At 38.0% G+C, this 27,666-nt stretch overlaps 1 protein-coding gene across 10 annotated transcripts; it reads left to right on the top strand.

Moving 5' to 3' along the window:
* Positions 1-1,708: 1,708 nt before the first annotated feature.
* Positions 1,709-27,666, top strand: LOC141741937 (dipeptidase 2-like). Of its 10 annotated transcripts, none has more exons than XR_012586533.1 (13): positions 1,709-1,953; positions 3,841-3,939; positions 9,511-9,788; positions 10,536-10,662; positions 11,330-11,363; positions 11,619-11,760; positions 12,601-12,670; positions 13,203-13,379; positions 13,873-13,960; positions 14,891-14,966; positions 16,666-16,801; positions 18,052-26,491; positions 27,566-27,666. XR_012586533.1 is itself a non-coding variant. In XM_074583172.1 (12 exons), the coding sequence occupies exons 3-12, from the start codon at positions 9,655-9,657 to the stop codon at positions 18,244-18,246; spliced, it is 1,275 nt and encodes a 424-aa protein (XP_074439273.1). In that variant the 5' UTR covers positions 1,709-1,953; positions 3,841-3,939; positions 9,511-9,654; the 3' UTR covers positions 18,247-26,743. The 10 variants fall into 10 exon arrangements, 1 of the variants encoding a protein (XP_074439273.1); XR_012586531.1 differs by lacking the exon at positions 11,330-11,363 and adding an exon at positions 11,153-11,282; XR_012586538.1 differs by lacking the exon at positions 11,330-11,363 and adding an exon at positions 11,153-11,282 and having other exon boundaries at positions 16,626-16,801.

Below are 27,666 nucleotides of genomic sequence, written 5' to 3'. Positions count from 1 at the left end.
TCCCTCTGTGTCCTGACAGCAGATGGTATGAGTGTAAGGGCTGCAGTTATGTTATAGCTTCTCAGCTTGCTCCAAAATATGTCTGAGGTGAATACAAGATGATATAAACATATAGGGATAGCTATTATCAGGGAGAGACAGCTGTATAACAACATTCTGGACAATAAAGATAGCTCTCAGGATATTTATTAAGAGCACAGTCCTGACAGATGGACCCTGCAGGAAGGACATACATCACAAATGCCATATTATAAGAATTATTATACACAAACAGCTGCTGAGGCTCATCCAGGGCTATTAGAATAAAAAGATAGAGGAAACCTGACTGTGAGCCAAAGGAAGAATTTGACTTTTAGCAACTTTAAAAATCAGTTACATTCTGAATCTGCAAAGAGGTGAGCTGTTAAAAGTCTGAGCAGGAGCTTAGTGGCTCAGTAAAAATTGTTCTTGAACAAGGAGCTGGAGGCACGTAGAAACCAGATTAGAGATGAAACTTGACTTTACAAGGACAGAAAGCTGAGAAAATAGGAAAAATAAATTGCAAGCAGTGATAGTTGTATGATATCACTTACCTTGGAAGAAGAGGATGAGAATTTGAAAAGTTGAAAACTAACAAGGAAATATGAGCTAGAACTAGACCAAAAGTGGGAAAATGAATCTGAGCCTGTTATTTGTTGCATTAAATTAAATTTGGGAGATAGTTCCCTGTCATAGGCATAAAAATGGACCTGGCCTGGATCAAGCTTCAGATTAGGTAGAGGATAACTAAAGAAAACATTTGTCTTTTCTCTGGATACTGAATTCATACTGTTTAGGTTCTTCAGTCCATTTGAGTTGATGGTAAATGTTTATAAGTGAAGTTCACCAAATTAGAAATGTGCAGCAGAATTCCAAGTGACGTGGGGGCTTCTGTTTAAGTTTTCTAATTACTGGGAACTTGAGGATTGATGACAGACATACATTCCAGTTAAGACATGACTCGTGCAACAGCTCTGTGGGAGTTTTGATTGTGAGACTTGGTTATTTCTCTGCAATGGAATCATAAACAAAAGCATGATGACCTTTTGGTTTTCTGTAGAAAGTATGAAGTAACATAAAAATAATGACAAGCTGACCTTACTTATTGTGAAACTGCAGGATCATGTTTTTGCACATATTTCTTTTGTTTCCAAACTGTCAGCTCCCACAAAGGGAGTGAAAAGTCCCAGTAGGTTCAGAGACATAAGTATCTTTGAAAAGGTCATCGGTAACTTGTGAGCATTTTGACCTTTACAAATATCACACAGTGGCACTGTAAGTCCTGATAAAAATCCAGCAGGTATAGTAACAAGGGGCAGATATTTATTGGCTTAGGTGTAGTCAATGTGGCAAAATTATGTCAGCAGTAAGGTGGAACTGGAACAGGGGCCTGGAGAGGTAGTATAACCTTTTTCCTTGAAGACATCAAAACCTCCACTGGATGAGGGCCTGAGCGACCTGATCTGACTTTGAAGTTTACCTTAGCTGGGATCAGGCAGCTGGATGAAATGGCATTTCACTAAAAATCCCTTCCAACCTAAGTTATTTTGTGACGAGGGGCACCTATTTCTAAAACAATATAAACAGAGCAGCATTAAACACATCATTTGTTAGCCAGCAGATGCATGACGGACTGCACAAACAGCCTGCCGCAAGAGGGAGGAAATGCCAGATTTTGAAAACAGCACAGCACAAGGCTTGTGGGTTCCCGGGTGGGCGGTAGCTGAACTGAAAGCTCTCTCACAGACCTATATCTCTGAAAGGGGCAATCTCCAAATGCCTGTTGAGTGTGAAGCCTGTGATGTGTGAGCTAAAGAAATAGAGGACGTTTCTTTGTTGCTGCTCTGATGCCAGGAGGACCTCGTGCCAAGCTTTAGCTGTTGCATCCAACACAGTCCAATGTGGATTTCGACTCCGCTGCATTTTCCTAAGAAGGTAACCTGCTCCAAGGATCCTTTAGATAAACAAGAAAAAGCTATAAATCTCATGTCAACTTCCACTTTTCAACTCTGCTAAGTCAGCATGGAAAAAAGCTATGTGGGTTTTGTATTTTAAATGTTGTTTAAATAGGGGTGTCTAATATACCATGTTCCTAATTTTGTGTAGTGTTTGCAATACTCCTTCAATTTTCAAGAATCGATTTCTGAATGATGATATACTTATGTGTCTTTTCTTACCTAAACATTTCAAAGGCAAATGAGTCTTACTGTCAAAGTATAAAGAATATTTTGCGAGAAACCTAGAAGGTACTTTTATATAACAAATCTGTAGGAAATTCTTGTAGCTACCAAGAATAGCATTTCTGTACAAATACATGCAATGGAGACTTGGTAATGTATAGATAAATATGATTTCTGTCATCAGTCAAATCGCTTGAAGAACATGGAGGTACAGTTCATGCTTAAACCTATTCCTGGAAATCTCTACGGAGTTAATATTGATGTAAAAATAGTACACATTTGGACAAGAATTTACCCTGTGTAGCAGTTTTTATAGCATCAGAACAGTGTTATTGTGTGAACAAGGCTTGCTTACTTTCTCATTCAGCATTTTGAACTGACAAATTATGTGGCTTTCTGGAATAGCAGTTATACCGTACTATGTCACAGAGTACATAATAAGCTATAAAATCTTAGTGTTCCTGTTAGAGTAATTTTGTCAGGATCTGGCAGAGTTCTAGACATACAGGTTGCAGATCTGATCTGTATTTTGATTTGAGGAATTTGAAACCAAGGAATGCCTGCATAAACTAATTTGCCTTTGCCAGAATTATGGTTCTTGGGCAATTTTTTGACCTTTCCTTTTTAACATTGTGCATGCTGAGCTGCCACAAACAAATTTAACATTTTCTAGATTAGAGATACAAGGATTTTTTTTCACTGTGTTAGTAAAGTCTGCATTTGTGCTTTGACATTTAAGGGAAATCCCTAAAGTTGCCACAAAGCAGAAAAGAAACAACTTGTGATTGATCTCTATCCTTTACAGTTCTGTAGAAGTGCTGTTTCACTAAAGTTTTTGGGTCTCAGAATTTATGTATATTTTTGATGCATGTTTATGGGAGAAAAACTGCTTCTCAAAGACTGCACTCCCATCTGACGAAGGACTTAGAGAATGATTGTGTTTCCAGTAACTGATGTTCCTCAAAATCTTTCATTTGCATGCCACAACAAAGAAAACAAGAAAACAAAATGCTCACTTTGAGATTAGAAATGTGTGGGCAGCCCAGAAAAAAAAAAAAGAGCCCATGGTGTGTTTGATAACGCTCTCTTTTTAACAGCCGTAAGGGAGAGGCACGTAAACTCCACTGTGGCACAAGTACTCAAATAGGCTTTCTTGTGCTGAAGCAAAGTTCATTACCTCCTGTGAGAGCAACATTTCCACAGGCTGCATCCATTATGGTTAAACTCAGTTGTTAATGCTCAGTAATGCTCATCCTTGTGGCCTTTGTCTGTCTCTCTGACTAGTTTGTAGCATTGTTTTTTGAAAGCAGTATCCAAACATTACCAGAATATTAGAAATATTTTGGAACTGGGCAAAACACTGCCAAAAAGAACGAGTCTGTCAGGAGTAGGGGCTGGAGGGGGCATGGTTTACACTGACCCTGGCATGAAGAGCATGTGTTAAACAAGGGACAGGAGCATGGGGCAGGAGACCCAAACAGAGTGACTGGGAGAAAGAGCATTCCTGTCATATAATCTGCTGTCTATAGCTTTGAAACCTGTTGTGGTCCATACAGTAGAGACTACATTCACAGAGGGCAACCCTAGAGTAGTTTACTCAAGTCTGTACATGCTGTTCAATGGGTTCTGGTTTGCATTCCAGGAAAGCAATATCACCAGATACGAGAAAGGAGACTGCGCATTAACACAGAAGCCAGCTGACTCCCTGCGTCAAACACTCCTCGCCAGCTCTTCCACTGAGGTCAGCACTCTTAAGCTGGACACAATTTTGCCTGATAATAGGTGGTCTGCTACAGTGCTATAGAAGTAGTTGTCAGGCTGTTCTGGTTTGTTCTGCCTTTAGGAAATTATGCCATCAAGCGTATCTGTCTTGAAGTTAAAATAATTTCAGTGACGTAAGATTTCTGAGAAAATAGTCCTCATAGTCATCAATTAGATAAAAAACCACATAGCATTAGCAGAGCTCCTGTTTACTTCAAAATTACTGCATTCAGCAATTTGCATTTGTCAGAAAGTCTTAAAAACCGTGGACAGGAAGAAACAACAGTGAAGAGAAGGATGAGAACATAACAGGAAAGAAATTCAGTGGTTGTCCTTTTCTTAAGGAAAGTTATGAGAAATATTTCTTGAGTTAAAACATCATTTTTATCTGTAATAATAAAATCTAGTTTGGAATTGTTTTAAAGGAGAAAGCAATGTATCTCCTACACTTCACTTGCAAAGGAGTCTTGCCAACTGAGATTATATTGCATCTGAAAAACTTGAAGTCTACATGCACGGTGGATATAATGTGTAATATCCAAGGATGCACTTAAATTCAAGGCTGAGTGACTATCTCTGTATATGGAAGTACTGTAATTGCCCCCTAGTGGGTTCCACTTTCCCAGGAAGTTTGGGACAAGCTTTCCTGCTTGTTTCTTTCTCTTCCCTAGAGATCCTGAAATGCCTTCCAACCATTACTGTATTTATTCCCTTTTATGCCACTTTTAAGCAATAAGTTTAACAGCACTATGTTTTCTCATTCCTTGGTGGCACTTCATTGTATGTTTGCACAGGCAGGGAAGGAATAGCAGGTTGAAAATTATACATTGTAATACCTGTATATTGTGAAAGCACTAAAGAGGTTTCTAAGCAGGGGAACAGATAAACCTGATGTGATTCAGGGCTGGTGGAAGGCAGAAGGAATTTCAAGCAGAAATTGAGAAAGATTTGAAAGACTGTCTCGATGACAAGGTGAATTTCAAAGGGATCGGTATCTTTTCTTAAAAACATACTTCATAGTATGAGGCGTGTGTTCTGCTCCTAGAAGCATGTTTAATATTTATGTATTACTAATTATGTTTAATTATTATTTAAGGAATAGGGAGAATCCATGCTTTTGGCAGTAATCAGCAAGGAAGTTTTTACCTAGGGTCCGGGTCGTCTTGTGTTTTCTGTGCTGTTGCAACTAAGCTGCTGCCATGATCTGAGGTAGTTAATTCAGAGATGCACTAGAATTATCCACATGAGCTCTCTGCATAACTGGATTGGGGGTGTAAACCTTCATTTTTCACGATATGTTACTATCTTGATATTTGAGCTCTATTTTATTGCACTTTATATATTTGATTTGGCACAGTAATTCAACAAATTCAAGTCTTAATGTAATGGCTGTCATTAAGTGTTTTAATAAAGAACAAGATGGAAAATAAGGACTTCAAATGGGATGAAAGGAATGTCGTTCCTAACTGAGATTTGTTTACTGAACCTTCTGCACTGAGGTTTGGCCTGCCTGCTGGAAAGGAGAAGAGGGGCCAGGCAGCTTGCCCATACTTCCGAAGATGGTAAATGACAGAAGCATGCAGAAAAACTTTCCTTTTCTTACTGTGAAACTTTCCATTAAAATGTATCTATTTTAAAAGAGCAATCCCCCTTCTTGCAGCCTTATATGGCAGATATGGCCATCCTGCTTCATTTTAGCTCTGTCCTCCCTGATGTGGGAATGCTCAGCGTAATGTACGCTTTCTCAGCATTCATGTTTTATTGATAGTAACTTCTTAGCCCTTCATGAAGAGCTTGGAGAATGTAAACCAATGGTAAAAGCTAACTAGTGCGAGATAGTAAAGCTTTATTTCTGTAGCGTGTCTGCAAAGACTCACTCTGTGTATTGCAGCTCTCCAGGGACTGTCATTGTTTATTTTGGGCTGTGGGCTGATGGCTTTTCTAAGCTTGATGCCTCAAAATTGCTGTGCCAGTCCTGTGTGCAGAGATATGGTGGGGATGAAAAGCAGTTATGATCTTAATGAGACATGCAAATGTAGATATGGAAAGAGACATTTTGGCTCTGAAGTGTAATGTGGAAGAAGAGATAGAGCTGCATTTTGCACCTCCCTCCTTATCTCTTTCCTACTGTGTGTGTGTGTCTGTTGCAAGCCTGTGATGTTTCATGTAGCTGGGGTGGAGCTGAAAGTCAGAAGAAAGTTTTGTGTTAGTGTTTATTGTCCCTTGCAGTGTTACACGTATTTCTTTCGGATAGACTTTTGGTCTGTGGGAGGCTCAGCTTCAGTGCCTAACTCAGAATTGAAGAGATGAATTTCAGTTCCTGGAGCAGCATCACGAGACTGCCTCTGGATTTGTCCCATGAGGACTAATGGTGCACTTTGCTTGTTTGTTTTTTTTTTTTGTACCCCAGGGCTGGGAGAGAGGTGCCTGGCAAGAGAAGCAGCAGACTGTTGGGTCTCGTTTACTTCATATACCCACTGCATAGTACCTTCCAATTTTCTGCATGAGGTTAATTAAAATAAATCAAATCTAACCAAACTGCTGCAGTTTCAAATGCGTATAAAATTCCGGTAGGATTCTGTTTATATTTTTTTTTTGAATGTGCCCTCTTGCATAAATGGATTTTATTGAAAACGAGTGAAAGAAGGAAATCAAACACCAGGTCATAGTAGCACAACAGGGCTCATATTTTGAACATGGATTTTGCTGTACCTAGATATAATGTGTAAGCCCATGGATCTGTGACCTGCCTCATTTTTTCCCAAATACATAATCTATAAATACTCAATTTCTTTGAGTAAAAGTAATACCAGAGGTCAACTTATTGTTTCCAATGACAATTCAAATATTTTTTGCTAAAGGCAGTATTACAAAAAAATGGATAGAAAATGACCTTCCCAATAATTTTTTCCTGGTACACAAATATAAAGCTGCGGCAATGAATAAAAGCAGAAAAATCTCCCTTTCAATCAGTAAATGTGGGAAGAACACAGAAGGTTCCCTTAGTTATTTTGCAGACATGAGAGGAATAAGGGCTTCTTTCATCAGCTATGATATAAATCCTGGACAAATTAAAGTATTGCCAGGGACTCAACTGTGCTCTGGTGAAGGACAGTCTAAGAGTATCATCCCAGTCTTGGAAGGTCTGATCCTTATTCTGACCCCAGGGGAAGTAGTTGGGCCTGCAGGAAACCATTCCCATGAGAAAACCCAGATACGTAGACTTGTGATGTAAATTAATTCCCATATTGTCCTAAGGGCCTAGCCAAAAACTCCTTAAGTTTTGTACACATAAGAAACTTGGTGTCAATCACTTCTGTTATGTTTGTTAATGAATGAGAACACAGACTGTTAAGCATCCTTGAAGGACAAGTCTATTTCTAGAATGCTTTCCTCTACGTGGCATTCGACCTCTGTACTTCACAAATACTCTCTGCGCTATTCCTTACATTATGGTTTTCTTGTAGGAAATGTTAAGGGGTGAGGGCTATTAATTTTCTTTAGTTAGTGCCACAACTCCCCTGGTATCATATTTATATTGGATCTTCATTTGTGCCTGTGTACTACTGTGTTTATTCAGCTGTCCTAGAGCTTCTTTCTGAGACCACTTCAGGGCTGATTTTAAATCAGCTTTTCCATCAACACTCCCTTTTGTATAAGCTTGCTTCTTCCCACTGTCCAAAAGTACTTCCTGCCAGATGGTCCTACAATTTAACGCATTCCCATATCTTGTGAATCAGAAAAGGCCTGAGCCAGTTTCTCAAGAGAGGAACCTTAGGAATTTTTGTTGAAGGATTTTTTAGAATAGCAGTTTGCAGCTTTCTAAATCCAGGTTGTGATGTAATTTCTTAATTTTTATTTTTTTATTTTTTACCTTTTATATTATTTTGAGTTAGAGGGAAAAAAATACATGCAAAATGGATTAATTTTTGTTTTAAAACATCTTAATTGCACAGTTTAATTAAACTTATACTGGCTTATCAAATACAACTCCATTACAAACATACTTACATTTCATCAGGCATAGGCAGGGCAAATAAGCCAGTTAACTTTTCCTTTTATTTACAATCTGCATATTGTAGGTGACAGAAAAATGGTTTAATATAAATCAGCTAGAAAAAGAAGAATCTTAATATGATTTTCACTCTGCTGCTTTTCAATATCCTGGTCTACTCTCACTTTGGCTTTGATTTTTTTGTAATCAAAATGTTCTAGTAAGAGGAAGAAAGAAATGTGTTTAGAACAGGATGCCTTCAATATGTAATCTGCTTAGTGTGACCTGAATTTGCTTCCAATGCCACCATCGCCTATGGATCTCCCTTGAGATATCTGTGACTTTATTGATGCATATATGGCTTTATATCAGAAAACCATTTCCTGGTTTATGTCCACCTCCTGTTGTTGCTTTAGAAAATTCGCTTAAAGACAAGAGAAGCAAAGTCTGCAGGCAAGATGAATTGCCTTGTAAATCATGTCTTGGATATTTGCTACTTGCTTTTACCTCTGCAGACAAGAAATACATAAAAACAACTTCCTTTTTTAGTAAAAACAAACTTTTGTGCTGCCGGAAGAAAGTTCATAAATGTGAACTTTACTGACTCATAGTGGAAAACAAATGAAAAGTCAACATTATTTTTTTTTTTTCTGTCTTTTGAAAAATTTGAGCATTGGCTCTGCAATATTACAATTCTATCCAAACTTCTTTGATCTGAAAGAATTCACAGGGCACACGCATCTAATTATGATGTAATTCCAATGAATGAAGGAGGTGACTGCTCCTCAGCTTTGTAGGTAATGCTGCCAGTAACTCTGAATGTGGGGGGATGGAAAAGGCAAACAACCTTTTCCGTGGCAAAGGTATTTTCACCTCCTAGCAGATCTTACAGTTACCTTACATAGAAGAGGAGATATTTCTAACCTGTTTGTAAAAATGCTTTTTGACTGACACCTGAAAGGCTGCTGTCCAAGTGTTTGAGTACTGTATTTTAAAAAAGAGTACAGGGTGCTTGGATTCCTCTTGAAGTTGGTGTCATACCCATTTCCTCATGGAAATAAAGTGACCCTTTCAAGATTGGCACATATTGTCCATGCTAAGGTGTGGAAAAGTGTTGGATTTCAATAGCTTTCCTTTGAAAAATACTCTGATGTGCTGTGTATTTCAACAATACAGTTTACTCAGAAGCAGCTGATTCTTGGAATTTCTCAAAAACAGTTTCATTGTTCATTTCAGTGTGAAGTTTCCCAAATAATGAAACAAAACAGTTAACGTAATGAGGGAACTATGTTGTTATGTTGTTTTGGGAGCTGCTTTTAGGGAGGTGAGAGTCCAGGGTCCGTCAGGCTCACCCTGCCAGCTCTGACTGAGGAGTTGGTTCCCTTCAGCAGTCAGCTGGTGGCAGCATCAGGGTTCAAGGAGTGGTTATATGTGCAAAAAACCAACAGCCAGAGATCTTAAAAACTTTGGGAGAAGGTAGCTGTTTTACAGTTTCCACCACTACCTTCCCTTTTGTTTATTACTCTCTCTCTCTCTTTCTTTTTCTTTCCTCTGCAGAATTCACCCCAGCCTTACCAGAAGGAGAGGCATTTTGGCTCTGCCTATACTATTAAGCCTACAACTTCCACAGACTGGAAATTTTGCTGTTTCGTTGTCATCAGCAAATAATTGTGGTATCTCTTTGCTGTAGCAAACTGGAAAATGGAAATGAAGAGAAATACAACAAAGCTGTTGCTGTGGCTGTTGATGTTCTTTGATGCTGTGCCATTCAGCTATGAGAAATCAATGAAAGAGAGAGCTATTGAGTTGATGCAAGATACACGTTTAATTGATGGGTATATAAAATATGTTCAACTAAACTCTGTAAATCTTGACAAGTGAGGAGGAAATGCTAAAGTGTGTTTAGATGAGTAGGGACATAGGCTGTTACTAGCACATGGCAGTTAGTTACTGTTGCAGTGATTTATCTGGAAGGAGTTATAGTTCAGAAGGTGCTTACTGTAGGATCGGGTTATTCTAAATGCATTTGTAATTTTCTGGTCAAGTTTAACCACTTAATTATTGTTTCCCTTTATATAATATCCTTGTCTCCTTCCCGTAATTTAATGGCATCTTCATTAGCAATGACTTCTGTGCGGAGCTAGAAAGCAGGCATCGTACCTTGAAAGGGTACCCTTACAATCTGAAGGAATGATGTCTGCGGTGAGTGTATTTTGACGTGGGAACACAAACACTGATTATTCTAGCACAGGCAGCACTGATTATTCTACCACAAGTACTTGCTTCTAAGGAGTGTGGTGGCTGATTTCAGTTCTTCCGTTCCTTCAAAAACAATAGGGAGAAAAATAGATACAGAAACACAAGAGCTATAAAAATGGGAGAGGCAAAAAAAAAGTTTCTTGCTGCCCTAATTAACAAATAAAGCTTGTTTGCAAAAGAAGGGAGACTTTTAAGCATATGTTACTGCAAGGATTATTGGCAATTAATAGTCTAAGGGACTACGAACAGTGGAAGAAAATACATTTGGGTTAGAAGGGGAACAACTTATTTCTGTCACAAGCCCTATTTGTTTTCAATTGTAGCCACAACGACTTTGCACTGCGGCTGAGAATATTTTACCAAAATAGACTCAGTAGAGTCAACTTAAGAGAACTCAACAAGACACACACAAACCTTGCGAAACTTCAGGCTGGTTATGTGGGAGCTCAGGTATGTACTGCCATGGTTGTGAGTCTGAGAACATATTTTTACATTTGCGTCCTTCCTTTCCCAATCACAAAAGTACTTCTGGCCTTGGTTTTGCCTCTTTCTCTTTTCGGGGAAAAAAAAACCCACTGAAATCGAAAAGCTACAGACACTTTTCCAAAACATCTGTGTTTCAAAAGTTTGTGTTTTATAATACAGGTACCTTTAATCAAAACAGCGACATTTATTTTGTGATAAATAAAGTAAACTTACACCCACTTTCCTGTGTGTACTGTGGAGTAGCTGAGTGTGTCAGGAGGCTTTAATCATGGCTGGAGTGGATGCTCCTGCTTTGCGTCATAACTCTTCCTTTGGGGGAAAAACTATAGTGGCGACTCCCTTGTAAACTGTAGGAAATTATTTTGGTCTGTGCTCATGAACTTCACAATTAGCAAATGAAAGTTTCAAAGTTGAAACACAAGTTATCTAGTTTACTTGTCAATGTCTCTTTCAGTTTTGGTCAGTGTATGTTCTTTGCAGCGCTCAGAACAAGGATGCTGTGCGTCTGACCTTAGAGCAAATTGATGTTGTCAAGAGGATGTGTAACAGCTATGAAGAGCTTGAATTTGTGACAACTTCCCAAGGTGATGCTCTTTCTTTTAACTGAATTTTTTTTTACATGGGATTGCAGGAGATACATGCAAAAGACAGAGAGCTGCAAGCAGGCAAGTTATCCTGGTTTAAAGAGTGACTTTAACTTCAGTTTTTCCACTGAACCACAATAACTGACTCTGTACACAATCCTGGCCCACTGCAGTCATGAGAAAGTTTGCCATTTAAACATGCACTAGCATAAGCTCGTGTTCTGCAAAAACATACTATTATTGCTTGCAATTTACAATAACAATTGTGGCTCAGTAGTGCTGGCTTCTTATCTGTCATGAAATTTCTTTGGAATTATCTTCCTTTGTTGTTTCCAGGTATCTCTGACAGTAGAAAGATCGCGTGTTTGATTGGAATAGAAGGTGGTCACTCCATTGACAGCAGTTTGGCAACACTGAGAATGTATTATGACCTGGGTGTTCGTTACATGACTTTAACACATTCCTGCAATACACCTTGGTAACTAACATGCATGTGTTTGTGTGACCATCTAATGAAAAGTGATGGCAGCTCCAAGATGGGGAAAATACGGACTCGGATACAGAGTTCACCTATGAAAAAGACTCTGAACTGAGGATGCCACGTGTCAAGTGGGAGACTGAAGGCTCTGTTATGTAGTGCTTGTTAGGCTGACAATTTAGGAAGTTTTAAACCTTGTTAACAACACGAAGATGACAAAATTGCTATCCCTTTTGCTTTATTATGAAAGTTACATAGGGTAAAACAGGCAAAAAAAAAAAAAGTACTAAAAATGCATATGATGTAGCTACAAGAGGGTAAATTCTATGTAAGAACTCAGCAGTCAGCAGCCTTCAATGCTGTCCTCTCTGGGCACCTCAAAAATGCAGGTCTCATATGCAGCTACAGAGATGGGTACTTAGTTCCTGTATCAGAATATTAGCACCTATGCTTTGCTGGATTGGCAAAATTCCTTTTTGTACTGACTTGGGGGAAGGGGAATTGTGTGCAGAGAGGAATGAAAAGCAGGCTTTCTGGCAGACAGGCAACTGACATTTCAGCATATCTTTGTTCTCTGATGAAAGTTTGTTTAGTCAGAAAATTTCTGACAAGCATCTCTTTGCTTGTCTTGCATTGCTTCACAAACATACAACAGTCGTGAACCTGAAGGCATAATGTCCAGAAAACAGTTATGAACATAAAAAGCACTGTGTGAACGAGATATTTGGCTATGTGACATGGTAATGATTTTTATTGTGTGTAGCATAAGAAGTTTCAGTTGCTGATATTATAGTCTCCAGAAGAATATGATGTTTCTCCTTTCTCACTTCCCTTTTTAAGGTCTGAATCATCATCTAAAGGAATACATAAATTTTATCCTAGTGTTATTGGTCTGACTGCATTCGGCCAAGTAAGGATCTCTTTTGAATTATAATCTAATTATCTTGAATTATAAGATTCAAAGATTTGAAATTATAATCATGCAACAATAACTTCTGGCCTTATCTTTTCAAAAGCAACTTGTCATTAAACATTAACTACTAGAAGTTCTTGATAGTTAGGAGGTAATCAGGATTCAGTCAAGCCAAGTTCCCTCGGATGTTCCCAAGGGTAAAAGTGCTGGATTTAATTATAACAATTGTTTTAATATAGCTTATAAGTATGAATTAATATGTGGAAGTAGCGGGATGTGAATAACAGTTCAAATTACTTATTTCAGATTGACTAAGCTTTATAAGTTTTGAGCATGTGGTGGCGTGCTAGTTAATTTTGAGGGAATAAATTACTATAAAATCAATAGGTAAATAGAAACCCATACAGGCACAGCATGTTAATGACTAGCTGACAGCTGCAGAATTTATTTATCTGTTTACATATATCAGCTAAACGGTTTCCTTTAAGGAAATATAATACTGACACTGTTGTCTGTAAATCTGTTCTAGGAAGTGGTAAAGGAGATGAATCGCCTGGGTATGCTGATAGATTTATCTCATACTTCATATTCCACAGCAAAAGCTGCACTAAGTATCTCAAAAGCACCAGTAATTTTCAGCCATTCCTCAGCATTTTCTATTTGTAATCACTCAAGAAATGTTCCTGATGATATCCTCCAGGAACTGGTGAGTGATATCATTTTTGGTTTGGGGTTTTTCTTTGTTTCTTTAAGGTTCTGTTTGTTTGTTTTTGTTGGGTTTGTTTTTTGTTGTTTTTTTTTAATGGCAATGTTTGGCTAGTTGAGGCAAACTTGCACATTCACCCTCTCATCTCTAAACTGGATTTACAAGCAGATACCTGAGCAACAAGTTACACATTTGCTTCTGAGACATTTTCTTTGGGTTGTGTTTTGCCTTTGGTTACAAAAATGACGTTTTTGCAAATACTTTGAAATTCTGGTTGAGTTTGATGTAGTCACTGGACTTCTGCTGATTCAGACTACAGAGAATATAATGAATCCAATGCAAAAGACAGAGAGGCAAAGCCTTCTGTTGCCATCTGAGCTTTGACTTATAGAGTGTTCTTATGGATGGATGTAGAAGGATTTATATGAGATGGCCATGAGATTTGCAGGACACATGAGTGTCAACTCATCATCTCTCTCTTCATATTTTTCAGAAAAAGAACAAGGGAATTATCATGGTGACTTTCAACGCAAATGTACTGGCCTGTGGCAGAAAAGTTGTTAATGTTTCTACCGTTGCAGGTTTGAAGTTAATATACTGCAGTTTTTGTGGGTGGCTTCTATCAGTTTCCTGGTGTCTGCATCATTTTTGAGATCATGTTAATTATACTGCTTGTTTATTCCCTTCCACACCTTACCCCAGCTTTAGGTATTTTTGGAGCTAATATTCATTAAACAATAATAAGAGGTACAAGGTGTGTAGCTGGAGGACATAATGCTCCCAAATGGAGCCAACAGCCATTAATCCCAAAGTAGTTGTTACTTTCTGAAAAACATCTTAAACCTTTGTAATTAAGAGTGGGAAACATAGATATGTAATGGGTAATGAAAAATCTGTTGGTATTTGTGGTCTACTTGTTGGGAACTTATTAGCAGGGCCTGTTGCAATAGGACAAGGGGTAATGGTTTTAAACTAAAAGAGGGAAGATTTAGACTAGATATAAGGAAGACATTTTTTACAATGAGGGTGGTGAAACACTGGCACAGGTTGCCCAGAGAGGTGGCAGATGCCCCATCTCTGGAAATATTCAAGGTCAGGTTGGCCAGGCTCTGAGCAACCTGATCTAATTGAAGATGTCCCTGCTTATCACAAGGGGATTGGACTAGATGACCTTTAAAGGTGCCTTCCAACCCAAACTATTCTATGATTCTGTGATAGTGTCTTTTTCCTCATTTGCATCTCGTCAGTGTAGCTATTATTTTGAAGATTGCTGCCTGATGTACTTAATAACAGATAACATCTAGTTAAGCATCAGTAAATATTCAGAATACATCAACTGCATTATTAAATTTTAACCTGTATTATCGGGATGTCTTTTGACTTTTTTTTAAAAGGATTTGATTAAGAATCCATGATTAAGGAGAACAGTCACTTAGTGACGATATTTCTGAACTGTATTATTTCTTCTTGCCATATGCCTAGATGTTGTTTTCTTTGATGTTTTCTTTCAGATCATTTTGACCACATAAAGAAAATTGTAGGTTCAGAATCGATAGGAATTGGTGGTGACTACGATGGAGTGGACCGGTTAGTAAAATTGTATATACATTGACATCTGCTCCTTAAATCATGAAGGTTTTGATTCCTTTTGGGGAAAAAAAGTGGCAGCCTAAAAGAGTTGTAGCAACTTGTCTTGTGATGAGTACTAAAACAAGTTTTATGAAAGAGGGGCACAATGATTCCTCTTTAGAACAGCATGAAGGAGTGCTGCAAATGTGGAAATGGATCCTAATGCCCTGTGAACTCTGCAGTTGTGTGTTCTAGGCAGGGGTTTGTGCATACAAAAACAGTGATAGAGGGTGCTTTCCTCTAGAAGCCAAAGATGAATGACAGAAAAGCTACCTCAGCTTTTAGATGGTAAATGGGTTAGCTCAGGGAGATGCTGTAAAACCCTTTCCTTTGCTGTCACTTTCTAGTGGGGAAAGCCCAAAGTGTTTTGGGGCTAAGGAAACACTCCTGCTTTTGGGGCTTGGGAAGCGTTTGATGCAAGCAGAGCATGGCGAAGAGCCTACAACATAAGCTCTCCTGCTTCCTCCTGGGCTGGTGTTGTTACAGCACAGGAAATAAATGCAGATTGGGTGGCATTTGCTGGCATAACCCTAAACCATTTTTTTTCTTTTTATCTCTCTTTTGAATCTTCATCTCCTTCTTTTTTTTTTTTTTTTCTCCTGAGGTCATACACACTTGGGTATGAAAGTCACAGTCAGACTCACATCTGTAAAGCAGGACCACAAAAACATTGTGTTAGCTCCCATGGGAGTTAACTAATCATAGCCCTGAAACTATAACCTCCAAAATAAAAACAGTTTGTAACAAAAGGACACATTTTATTGCATGCATTTTTCCGAAGACCATCAGTTTAATTGGTGGTGGAGTTGTTTTTAAGGTCCTGAGTCCTGGTAGAAAGTAATGGCACAGATTTCTTGAGTTATGCTTATCACCACACCTCCACAGAAAAGAAAAATAACAGAAGATATTCGTTATCTTAAAACAAAGTCCAAAAGTCATGGAAATACAATTTAAAACAGATGTTTAATGCAAGTTTTGCAGCTTGTTATTTCTAATTCCTTTTTATTTTGGCAAGAATTAGCACAAGACATAGGTCAATTTTGCTTATTGTAATTTCTTCAGTGGAGGGTTATGAATAGCTTTCTTTTCACTGCCTAAACTGTTGAATTCAAAACAATACTATTATTATAATTGTATTTTCTTTGGAAAAAAAGACTTTGTAAACAACAGAATACACAAAATTGCCTGCAACTCTTTAGCTCACTGTGTGTTTGCAGGTTCCCTTTTGTTCTCAGTTACACAAGTGGATTGCACCAACTCCATCTGTGATGCAGCTGTTTCCACTTACTCTAAAGGCCAGATATAGAGTGGATTAATGCATGCAGGAGTTTGGCCTTTTTTCCCCTTTTGTTTTGCTTTAATATCCTCCATGCTATTGTTCTACCTTTACACAAGTGCATCTTCATTACAGAATACGCAGTTATGGTCTGCTAATAGGACCGTGTGTGCATAAAAAGCCTTTCATTGTGTCCCAGTCCTGCTCCTGTTTATGTTAGTTGAATTTTTAATACTTTTTTTTTTTAACTTCTCAGAGGAAGAATTGGGTCCAAATTGAGCTCATTCCAAAAGTGAAGATGTGCAAAAGACTAATTAAAAATCTTTTTCTACATTTTTCAGTGATGTGTGTTGAATATTCTTGTGTGACTCTTGCCAACAGTTTCCCTGAGGGATTGGAAGATGTTTCTAAATATCCTTCTTTGATTGAGGAACTTCTTAGAAGAGGATGGAAAGAAACTGAACTGAAAGGGGTCTTAAGGGAGAACTTTCTTCGTGTCTTCAGGGAAGTGGAAAATGTAAGATTAAAAACTAAACTGAATCTTGATTCTTACTAAGAGGGAGAGAGGAACTGTTGGTGCCTTGCTGGTGGTTTGGGTTTTGTTTTTGTTCAATGAGAGCGCTATGAGGGAATGTAAGCACTTAATGCAGTAATTCCAAATGCTGGAAAGAAACCAAGATGGCAAGAGAGTGTTAGTAGAATAAAAAAAAGTGAGAAAGAGTGGACAGAGCTCTTTGGAACTTTTTCTCTCTGTGGTAATCTGATAAGTACACATCACTGACTTCTAAACAGAATCACTTCATGGTTTGGAGAAACTGCAGGCGTACCAGCATCACAGTCTGGTTGTGTTCGCTGGTGCAGTAAGGAATGCTGACTCCTGCAAATCACTTTAATTCTTGTCATGGGATTGGACTGCTATCCAAAAGGCTCCCACCATGACCAGATTGCTAACAACCCATAAATATAACAACTAGATCACAGTGAGCTTTAAGTGTAAATGGGAGAAGATAATCCAGAAGGATGAGGGAGGAGAGGAGGGAAAGAAAGAGACTGTGTGGAAGCGCCTCCTAAATGACAACTTTTTCAAGAGCCTCTCTTGAAATTTGCGAACTGCTTGCCTCCTATTCTTTTTATTTACACGGATAAGTAAATAGATATTATACACGAAGCCTTATAGACAACATATATTTCACAGTAATGTTTCTTCCAGTTGCCTTTTTGGGGTATGTTGAATGAACAGAAATCGGGGAATTTTGTACTGTTCCGGTTAACAGCCAAAATACCTACCTAATGCAAGTTGCACGTGTGGCTCACTGACATTATGAAGAGGTTGAAATTCATCACACCTAACCAACCTATCTGTGAGATTTAGTAATTTCTTTCCTTCTAAATTAGAGATGTTTGAAGCTCTGTCTTCAGACTGTGAGCTGACTTAGAGAAGAAAGCTCAGGATTTTGTTTGCTTAAGGTTTTCCAGCTAATGCATCCATATGTGGAGGGAGCCAAGATAAAGAACAGCCAGACCTGTGACTCTTGCCTGTAATGTATCTGTACTGAATTATGGGATGTGTTTCATAGGAATGCAAACATCAGGTTGATGTTGATGTTGATTTTTGAAATCAATGATGTTGATTTCCTCACATTCAGATGTGTTTTTGCAATACAGAAAGCTGGTTCACTTGAGATAGCTTTGAATTTGCTAGCTGCATAAAGCATTTTGCTGTTGTGTGGTCTGGCTTTCAGGGGTAATCTTTTGAAATTTTTCTAGGTGCGGAACAATAGTGGACTAATGGATGTAGGTGAAAGTGAAATTCTGCAGGAAGAAGTACAAAATTCCTGTCGCCTAAACCTACATAATCGACAGCTTCAGACAGCCAGGTCCTTTGGATTTCCTTCTCTGGCAAAACCTTTTATTCTGACAGTTGTAACTGTGTCATGTTTAATACTGTATTATGAATCATAAGACCTATGGAGTCTAGAGAGAGATATATGGAGTAATCTGCAATGCAAGTAGTTGTCTTTTTTGGTTTTTTTAATGTAAAGCTATGCTAAGTTTTTTTTATATAATTCCTATAAATGCACCTGTATACTTGAAAATTAATGTAGATTTAAATGTAGCAAAATCATTTAGAATTTTAAGTGATAAATTCTGTGTCATCTTGGCTAAACCAGGACCAACATTGTTAATGGAAAGTATTCACATCTAATGAATAAATTTTGTAATGTATGACACATGGTTTTCGTACACGTTGTGGCACTTTGTATAAATACTGGAGTCCAGAATCAGCAGTTCCACACAGGAACTACAGAATATGATTAAGACAGCTGTGCTGAGATGTTTTCAGATATTACTTCTTGTTAAATCATACAACTTTCATCATCAGTTGATGGTTTAGCCAGAGAAGACCACCCCCCGATATACGTAGAAGAGTGGGGATTTGTTTTGTTTTATTTTTTTAAGAGGACAAGATGGATAACATAGCTATTTCAATTCAGATTTCATGCCTACCACTAGCTTTAGGGATCCATCCTGCAGTTCTAAACTCTTGTTTTTGAACCCTGACTAGGACTGTGGGCAACTGTAGAGTTCCTGAAGGGTGGAGGTAGGTGTCTTGTATTCAGGTACAGGTGACCAGGCAACATTGCAGATACTTTTCTGTAATTTGGGGACTGCTGTTTGCTGCATGTTCATGAAGCTGAGAGCAAGAATAAGCCAGGACAAAGCAGGAATTTTGGCTACTCAGAGGGTGAGATCTTGTTCTGATATTTTTATTGCAGTCTGAGAAGTGTAAAATGAATATTTAAATAAAAATTGTGTTAGAATGTTCCACAGCTTTGTGGAAATCTAGTTCACATTTAAGCAATGATCCTTATCAATAGTAGGTTTTATTATTTTATTTTTATTCTAGCTGGCTAAAATCAGAACACTGTCAAAGTATTCATAGGCATGAGATTAGAAAGAAATATTTTTATTAGAAATCTTCTGCCGTTTCAGCTTTTGGAACACATTTTCAAATGCACAAGGTATGTGAGGTTAGAAATTACTGTTATAGAGAAGAGCATATATTGTGATAGGCCTACTCTTGGTAGGTTAATATGGCTCAAATCAAATATGGAGAGATTCATGACAAAATTGTAAGATGGCAGCACTACATCTTTGTAGGGTCATTTCCCAGTGCTTGCTGGTAAATGTCTTCTCATGATACTTGCTGTTAATTGTGATTTTTATCTCATGATATGTGCTTTTATTTACTGATATGACATCTACAGAATTTAGCCTTAGTATAGAATAAAAGAAAAGTCCTGTAATTGATTTAAAGACAGCAGATGGGCCACAAAGTATTTAACAACTGGAAGACAAGGCTAAGCATGAACAGAATGGAAACAGCAAGTCAGTTGTTTTCTAGAGGCACTTGAGACTGTTCTTGCCATCCATTTCTGCATTCCATATACACGTAGCGTTTCTGGAAGAAGACTGTTCTTTTATTGCTTCAAAATGAAGCTTCGTTAATTCTCCTGATAAGGTGGTGTCTTTGATAAGTATATTCTGAATATACTACTGCCACTTATTGAATTCTTTACAGATCATATTGAATAATCTAGCTGATAACAAGCCAAGTTTTTTAAGACCAGTTTCTCAGTAAATACTGATCCTGGTTATGCATCTACAATGGGAAATTACTGCACTGACTCAGAAATCTTGCCTTCCTGATATTGCTTGACTGGCATCAGAACTTGATTTTACTGGTAAAATGATTAATTCAATAGGGCAAATAATTTCTTTACATCAGTTCTTCTGCTAATAGCTTCATAAGCCATTGGAAAACTGTCATCCATGGTCTCTTTTCACAGAATTAGTACTGTGATAGTAACTTCATTACATATTTGAAATGTAAGATGCTTCCTTATTCTTTGAAGCCTTTTTCTTCCTACTGTGTTGTCACTTTCCTGCCTGCTAATTTCTACTTTTTTTTTTCCATACTACAGCATGGATTAAAAATACATTCCTTTTCTTAAGATACTTAGAATATTTTTATATGACTGATTTCACCATACTATAGATATTTGGAGTTTATTTCCTTGTTTTACCTATGGTGTATTGCACTTGTTTGACTGCTTTGTGCAATGAATAATTTGTAAGCTTGTGGCAAAACATATACATGAAATTTAAATAAAATATTGTTTAAAATTGTGTATAGATACTGGTGTAATATCACAAAACAATGTAAATGTTGAGAACTCCAGGAAACCCTGCAAGAACCATGCAATTGCTGCAGAAGGAAGGCCAGGGTATCATGAGGACTCTGGGTCTGGCTCTTCACAGGGAAGGTAGCCTCCCCCATGGCAGGTAGGAGAAAGTAAGATAGGTTTAACCCTAGAGCATCCTGGATGTAGGCAGTCAGTCTCATCTTCACTCAGATACCGCCTAACCTGTAGAGAAGTCCAAATGAGTGCATATGGAAAAGGAACATGAATGACCAAGTCATTGCAGTGAGTCCATGATGACACTATTACCTGCAGCAAATCACTTGTCAAGCAAGTCAAGTCATAGAGAACCAGGCTTATGGGGAACTAAACAGGTTGCCTGCACCAAGATTAGGATAACGTCTACTTTACAGCATTTCTCACAGATGTGTGATGATCTAAAAGTTCCTTTTTCCATTACTAGTTACAATGTTAATTCAAAATGCTTCAATTAAGCTGCTTGTGTGAAACCAACATCAGAGTGCAAAATCATCAAGCAAGAAATGGAATCTTGTGCATCGTGCAATGATTATGCACATAGTATCGAGCTTATCTAATAGATGCAGTTAGTTTATTTTTCTTAAACAATCAAAATCACTCAGCTTGAAACACGGTAGAATGGCATCTCATTAGAATTCCATTTCAAAAGTAAAATCATGTAAGATGATATGGCTGTGACTGCTGTCAGAAAAACACTAGTGACGCTTCAGTCTGAGTGCTAGGGTCTCCATTCCTACTGACAGCAGCTTGTAGTAGTTGTAGTCACAACATTGCATTTCCAACAGCTCAAGCATAAAATGATCGCACTCTGATTTCTGCTTCCCAATGGAGAGGACGATTCATCCTGAAATTGAATGCCTTTGCCCTGTACCAATTAATAAGACAAATTTCCATTGGTAATTTTAAATGCAAGGTAGCTCAACTGACGGATGCAGTAGTGGTATCAGTGAAATACCAAATGTAATTGAGATACCAACTTTGTAATAAGCTTTGTTGGCTGCCAGATGGAAGAATGCAAGTCATTATTTACCTGCTAATGTGTTGTGCTAACATGAATTCTGAAAATAGTTATTACTGTTTCTGTAAATTCAAAATCAATGTAGTATGAACTACTTTAGGCAGATTTTCCAAATAAGACCCAAACTTCAAAGCATCTTTAACAATCCAAGGCTCATGCTTTCAACATGTGTGATATGAACAGCCAAAAACTGCAGACATAATATTGATGCAGACTATTGATTTGATTCTAAAGGGTTGACACCAGCACCCTTCCCCCAGTACTGTCCTTTTCCAGACTAGTGGGCTGTAGCATCCACAGGAATAAACTTCAGTTCTCAGTTGCCTCATCTGAGTAAGTGGTGGTGTTAGAAACCAAGCCTAAAAGTCTATTGCTGGTCTAACATATACAGCTGATCTGTTATGTAAACTCTGAGTAGTTCAGTTCACGTATCTAACTTCTACTCAGTAGGTGACTTTTTTGGGCCATGGGAAGGAGTTTTGCTTGCTCTACATTGGATATGGACTACTGAATTGAGACACTGCTTAACATCTGCATTTGTTTTTGCATATCATCGAGCTGTTCAAGCAATATATCAGCATATTTCTATGTTTCAAGGTCAGTAAACATCATGCAGTAAGCCCAACCACCTATATAAATGTAAGTTTATTAACTTCTGTTTGATCTTAAACATAAGGTTCAGTGGGCATCTGCACCACAGAATCATCTTTGAAAAGCTGGGTATCATTTCATCACCTTCTGGAGTAAGGTACAGTGCCGTAGCAGTTCATGCCAGTGTCAGCTTTGGCTGCTGCAGTCCTACCCTGTTTCTTGGCTGCATTTGTTTCCCGTGACCCTTGTGACAGCACTGGTGTTTGTGTAACTATATGGTGAGCTGGTTGAGGGAGCTGATCTAGCTGAAAACTGTTTTTCTCCCTCAAGTGACGGGTTTCATGCTGATCATGTCAGTGATTGGGTTAACCATGTTCGGTGTTAGTGGAGGGAAGGAGCAGAAAAGCAGAGTGAGACTGCATTCGCTGTTGAAAGCAGCAGCTCCTCTGTTCACTCTTCTCTGGATTTACACATATGGAAATGATCAAAATGCTTCCAAATCTGAAAATGTAACATGTCTAAACTACAAAAAATTAAATAAAAAGAAGATTCTTCCCACTAACAGTGGCTTTCATTTGCTCTTAAGGTTTGTTGGATTTAACTTGCAGACCCAGAGCAGTATGTTAGTGGATCTGCTGAACTGTTTCCAGGACAGACTGTGATGCTGCATAACCCTTCTTGGAGTGTTTTGGAAGGCTTGAGTCAGGGTTTCAAGAACTATTCTGTTTTTAATCTGGTCTTTATTTTTGTTTTGATATCTTACCTACAAACCTTACCATCTACATAGAATAACTTGATGTGGTGGTGGATATTTGGTGTTCCTGTAATTTTCCTTTTTTTACCTTTTGAAACCATAGAAATGGAAAAGCTTTTACTAATCTTCATATTTATTTATAAGTTCATTATGTAATTTCGGTCAGAGCAAAACAAAATTTGTGGAAATGGGAAGCATTTTTGTCCCATTCCTGTATTTCACAGATGTCCAGGATCTTCGATAACTGAGCTAGAACTTCTCAATTGCTTGGTCCAGTATTACCAGATAAGCTGTTCATAGCCTGTTTCACTTCCTGGTGCTCAAATTGCAAAGGTGGCAATTCTTTCCCTAGTGTCTATACTTTTTGAGAAATTTTTACAACCTGTAAAGTTATTTTTCTTGCAAAGCAAAAGCGACTAGCCCTTTTCCCTAAAGCTATGATCTCGGAGAGATATTAGACTTGGTTCAGTTGTTTCTGTCATGAATCAACAAATTGCAAAAAAAGACAAAAAAAAAAAGACAGAAATGCTGCTGCTTTGAATCAAGGCTCAAGCCTTAACAATCAGAACTAAAATGACAGGGCACTTAATTTTGTCCTGTTTCTGTTGCTTCTCCCCAGATTATTTTGTAAACTTCACTAGGATGATTCCCCTATATAATGGGTAAGTATTTTTCTCTGAAGCTCTTTTTTAGCACCTGGTCTCACTGTTTTCATAAAGCATTTCTTTCGCCAGTTCTGCAATGAAAGAAAAGCACAGAGCCCAGGAAGCAAGAATTTGAGTTCCCCGGTGAGTTGTTGCTGAGAAACCAAATAAAGATTAAAATAGCTAAGATTAAAACTGAAGCTAATACTGGTTTTGTCAGACAAATCAAAAGAAGGGAGGTCCCTTTAGTCTGGAATATAAACATTTGAAAAAAGTTCAATGCAGCTTTGAAAAGTCTGTTTGGATTAACTTTCCTGAGTATCATTCTGTAGTTAAACTCAACATCTAAAGAATCTTGTCTAGGTCTGTGCTCATTTTCTTCTCTGAGCCCTTTATTCAAAATTAAATAGACAAATCTATCCATGCTATAAATGTAACTGAACTGGAAATTGATCCCTTAAAAAAGAGCAAAAATTAAAAAAATAACAAACACAACAAACCACTGGGTAGTGTATTTCCAGCATCTTAATCCTACCCTGAAAATTACTGCAATGTTTCACAAGTTTAGTGGAGAAAACTTTGATCCAGTTCTTATTTGAATTTACAGCATCTGAGTAAGGGGTGGGGGGGAAATCTCTAAGACTTAGTAACTTCTCAGTCTCTAAAGATGAGATTAAGGTATCTTTGTAGAAATGCCTATTCCACATATCAAATACAGTAGAATTACATGAGTAGTTTTACAAGTGAGGCAGAAATTCCTTGAAGTAAATAAATTTTGAAGATAAGTGGCACCATAGTGTCCTCTTGTGGTCTTTTAATGCCTAAGCTGTGACACGTTTTCTAGGAGAAGAGCAGCAAAATTTTCAGTTGCAGTTAGTGTATGAGCACCTGTATAACGTGCCCTTTTCTTGCCTTACTTTTCTCCTGGAGATGGCATATGGACCACTGTACTTCGCATCTCCCATAAGCACTCTGTCCCCCGTTCTTTACATGTGGATGCACATATTGTGGTCCTCTCCAAAGGACCTCTTTCAGTAACTGCTTATCTTTGTCACGGATGAAGCAGATCCTGATCTTTGTTAGTGAGAAAACTTTGCAGCCAGATTGCCAATTTTTGGCCTGCTTTGTCCACAAGGCTGGTGTGATCCTCAGATGCGGAGAAGCAGGAATGTGCTGCAAATGGAAGTTCACTATGGTGAAATGTTGGCCATGAACTTGCAGAATTCCTGCCAAGCCTCACGTCCAGGGAAGCTGTACCTCGGCAGTGGCCACTTTTGTTTTGTTATTTTTTTCTGATGGTCAGCTCTGGGCTATTTATCACCCAGGTTCCACTCTAGTGAGAAAAAAGCTTCCAAAAAAAAAATAATAGTTACAGATCCACTGCTGTGCATATCCCAGCCTCCCAGCCTTCCTCTTTACACAGTTTTAAATATCTGTATTTATGCTTTTAAAAAATATGTTGGCTTTAAAATTGGCAAGTATTTAATTCTTCCAGGTATCAGGGCTTTCTGCCAAACTGTATGGGAGATAACTGAGCACAGTTTCAGTTTCACAGAGATTTTTTACTATGTTACATCTATGCTGTCTATAAACCTGCAAACCTTTCCTATAACTAACAAGCCTGTTTCTCTTCTAACTGGAAGATATTTTTTTCTGGGCCACTACCCTGCTACTAACTCGATGATACAGCATATCTCAGAAATACTTTTCATGTCATATGGTTTAGAAATTTCCAATGATTTCAAAGCATAGTTCATAGATTGTCCCACTGACAAAGAGAGAAACATTATACTGGTCTGTATTAACAGAGATGCAATATGATTATTATCTAAAACATCAGAATGCAGGTATTCCACTCAAGAAGTTTTATGTATTTTGGATAAACACAACTATGGATGTTAACTCTCAGGCTTCTAGGCCAGTGCATCCTGTGCCTCTAAGCAGGCCATATATTCTGCCTGGAGTCATAAATGTCACAGTCATCAACGACAGCAATAACTGCACAGGTTACTCCACCAATGAGGCATTTCAAAGCTTCATTTACAGAAAGTTAAACTTTCTATAAACCTTTTTGAGGTATCATGTTATTATAAAGCACTCCTAACAATGTTAGGGGCAGCACAATTTTACAGATGAATTAAAAAAAAAATCATCTGAATTGTAATTTTATGACATATTTATTTCTAAGGGTGATACTTTTTGCTCGGCCTTGACTTTCCCAGTTAGAAAAAATAAACTAATTTGTTTAAGATTAGGTATTTCCCCATGAAATTCAGGAAGAAGGGGAAAATAAGAAAAGCTGTCCTCAAACGCAGTTTCAGATGCTGGTTCTTCTATCCTTAAACAAAGGGCAAATCACTTTTATTTCAAAGGAGTTGAAACGATGTCACTTTTTGTTGTGTGATTGACAATAACATCATATATTGCAAGTCCATAAGCTAACAATACTCCAGAGCTCACTTGCAAGGGCCTTCCAATGCGTGTACTACACCCCTTTGTGATGGCTGAGGCAGGCTATTCCCTCTATTATATCCTTAAAAGCGATCACTAATGCTGATATTATAATTCTATGTTCACTTTCTCCTAGGATGACTGCATGACGACTGCATGAGAACGCGTGAATCCCTGTCTGCCAGGGAAGGGCTGAAACACCTTGCACGTGTAAGTCTGTTTCTGTAAGAGCCGATGCATTGTGCAGTCACTATCTCATGCCGGGCTGTAAAAGCCAAGCTGCTTTTTAATGCTTGAGTGGTGTCACCTGTAATAAGAAGCATTCAAGGCAAACTTGACCTTGCTTGCCTGCCCTGAGGATTTATATCAGCCTCTTCAGCAGTTCACCAAACTACCCTTCCAGAAGACTCAGAGTTCCTCAGACAACCTTTTTCTTTGAGTTGAATGGCATAGTTTACGGCGGAAGCGGACTGACCTTTCAGCTGGAACCTTAGACCTACTTAAGGTAGTTCACAAATACCCAGTGGCTTACTAAATAAGACCTGGACTGTGTCTTTGCTTATATGATGTATAGGTAATATTTTAAAAGCAGTTCCCAATAGTGTATCAGAGATCATGGATTTGCTGATCTTTAGGCTGCTGATTTCACCAATGCTGTTAATGTACACTAGAGTACTGAAACTCAGGCTTTATTTATTAAGTTTTGATTCTGCTAAGCTATTCTCAGTGTTTTTCACAGTGAAACCACCAGACTTTTTCTTAGAAGTGCAGTTTTTATCTGTTGGGGGTGGAGTGTATGCTGTGTGGGGGGGGGGGGGGAAAGGAAATTAGTTTTATTCCCTCTGCTCTTTCGTTTTCACTGACCAGTCTGTACCCATATGAAAACATAATCCCAAATTCCATTTAGCTTTGTAGAAAACAGGTCATTCATCTCCATTATTTAATGAGAGGTAGCAATGTTGTCTCAGGTAAATGCTGTACTATTCTAGTTTCATTCCAGCCAACAACTTTTAAGCTTATGATGGCCACTCATACCATTCAGAAGTCACAATCAGTAGTCATACTCAGGGAAAAAAAAAAAAGTTAATCACTCAGGTTGGAATTTCAATTCTTTTACAAACCAGCTGCTAAACAACAAAGTTGATATGGGTAGATAACTTCTTATCTTTAAATACGGCCTGTCTACAAGTCAGTAAAGGACCATTGTCTTTAGACAAAAGAAATATTTTTGCTTCAATAAATTTGAATAGTTTCCTAAGGCTAAATTGTCTCCTAAGACATTTGGATATAGTTTCCATTCCAGAGAGGGGAGTTGCTGGTATATGTGCATGAGCTTGATTTTATTTATTTTTTTCCCCTCATGGGGTACCATTTCAGTGCCATTGATTTCATGATACTAAAAGGTTTTGTGGTGGCCTAGATGCATTTTTTGGTGCCTAAAGAAAACAGCTCCTTGCCAGACCTGCTTTCAAAAGCAAGATTAAACTGCCCCGTTTAATTCTTCTTCCTGAATAAGCATGACTCCAAAAACATTAACTCTTGAGACTTATTTCTTATAATCCCTGTCTCCTTTTTCTAGGACAGCTTGCTTAGACCAGACACTTTCACTCAAAAGCTTTATAAAGTGGAAAACGGGAAAGAAGAAGAAAGACGACTAAGCATGAACTAACTTGCTTAATG

This window comes from Larus michahellis, chromosome 4, assembly GCF_964199755.1.
Source record: "Larus michahellis chromosome 4, bLarMic1.1, whole genome shotgun sequence".
NCBI classification, from domain to species: domain Eukaryota; kingdom Metazoa; phylum Chordata; class Aves; order Charadriiformes; family Laridae; genus Larus; species Larus michahellis.
The sequence above is the reverse complement of the archived record's forward strand: the minus strand, read 5'-3'. Positions and strand labels throughout refer to the sequence as shown.

Excerpts from the sequence above, each read along its gene's own strand:
- LOC141741937 (XM_074583172.1), top strand. The coding sequence starts at position 9,655 with ATGGAAATGAAGAGAAATACAACAAAGCTGTTGCTGTGGCTGTTGATG. Across the intron at positions 11,761-12,600 it reads CATTCCTGCAATACACCTTG|GTCTGAATCATCATCTAAAG; the intron begins GTAACTAACATG and ends TCCCTTTTTAAG. Across the intron at positions 14,967-16,665 it reads GACTACGATGGAGTGGACCG|TTTCCCTGAGGGATTGGAAG; the intron begins GTTAGTAAAATT and ends TCTTGCCAACAG.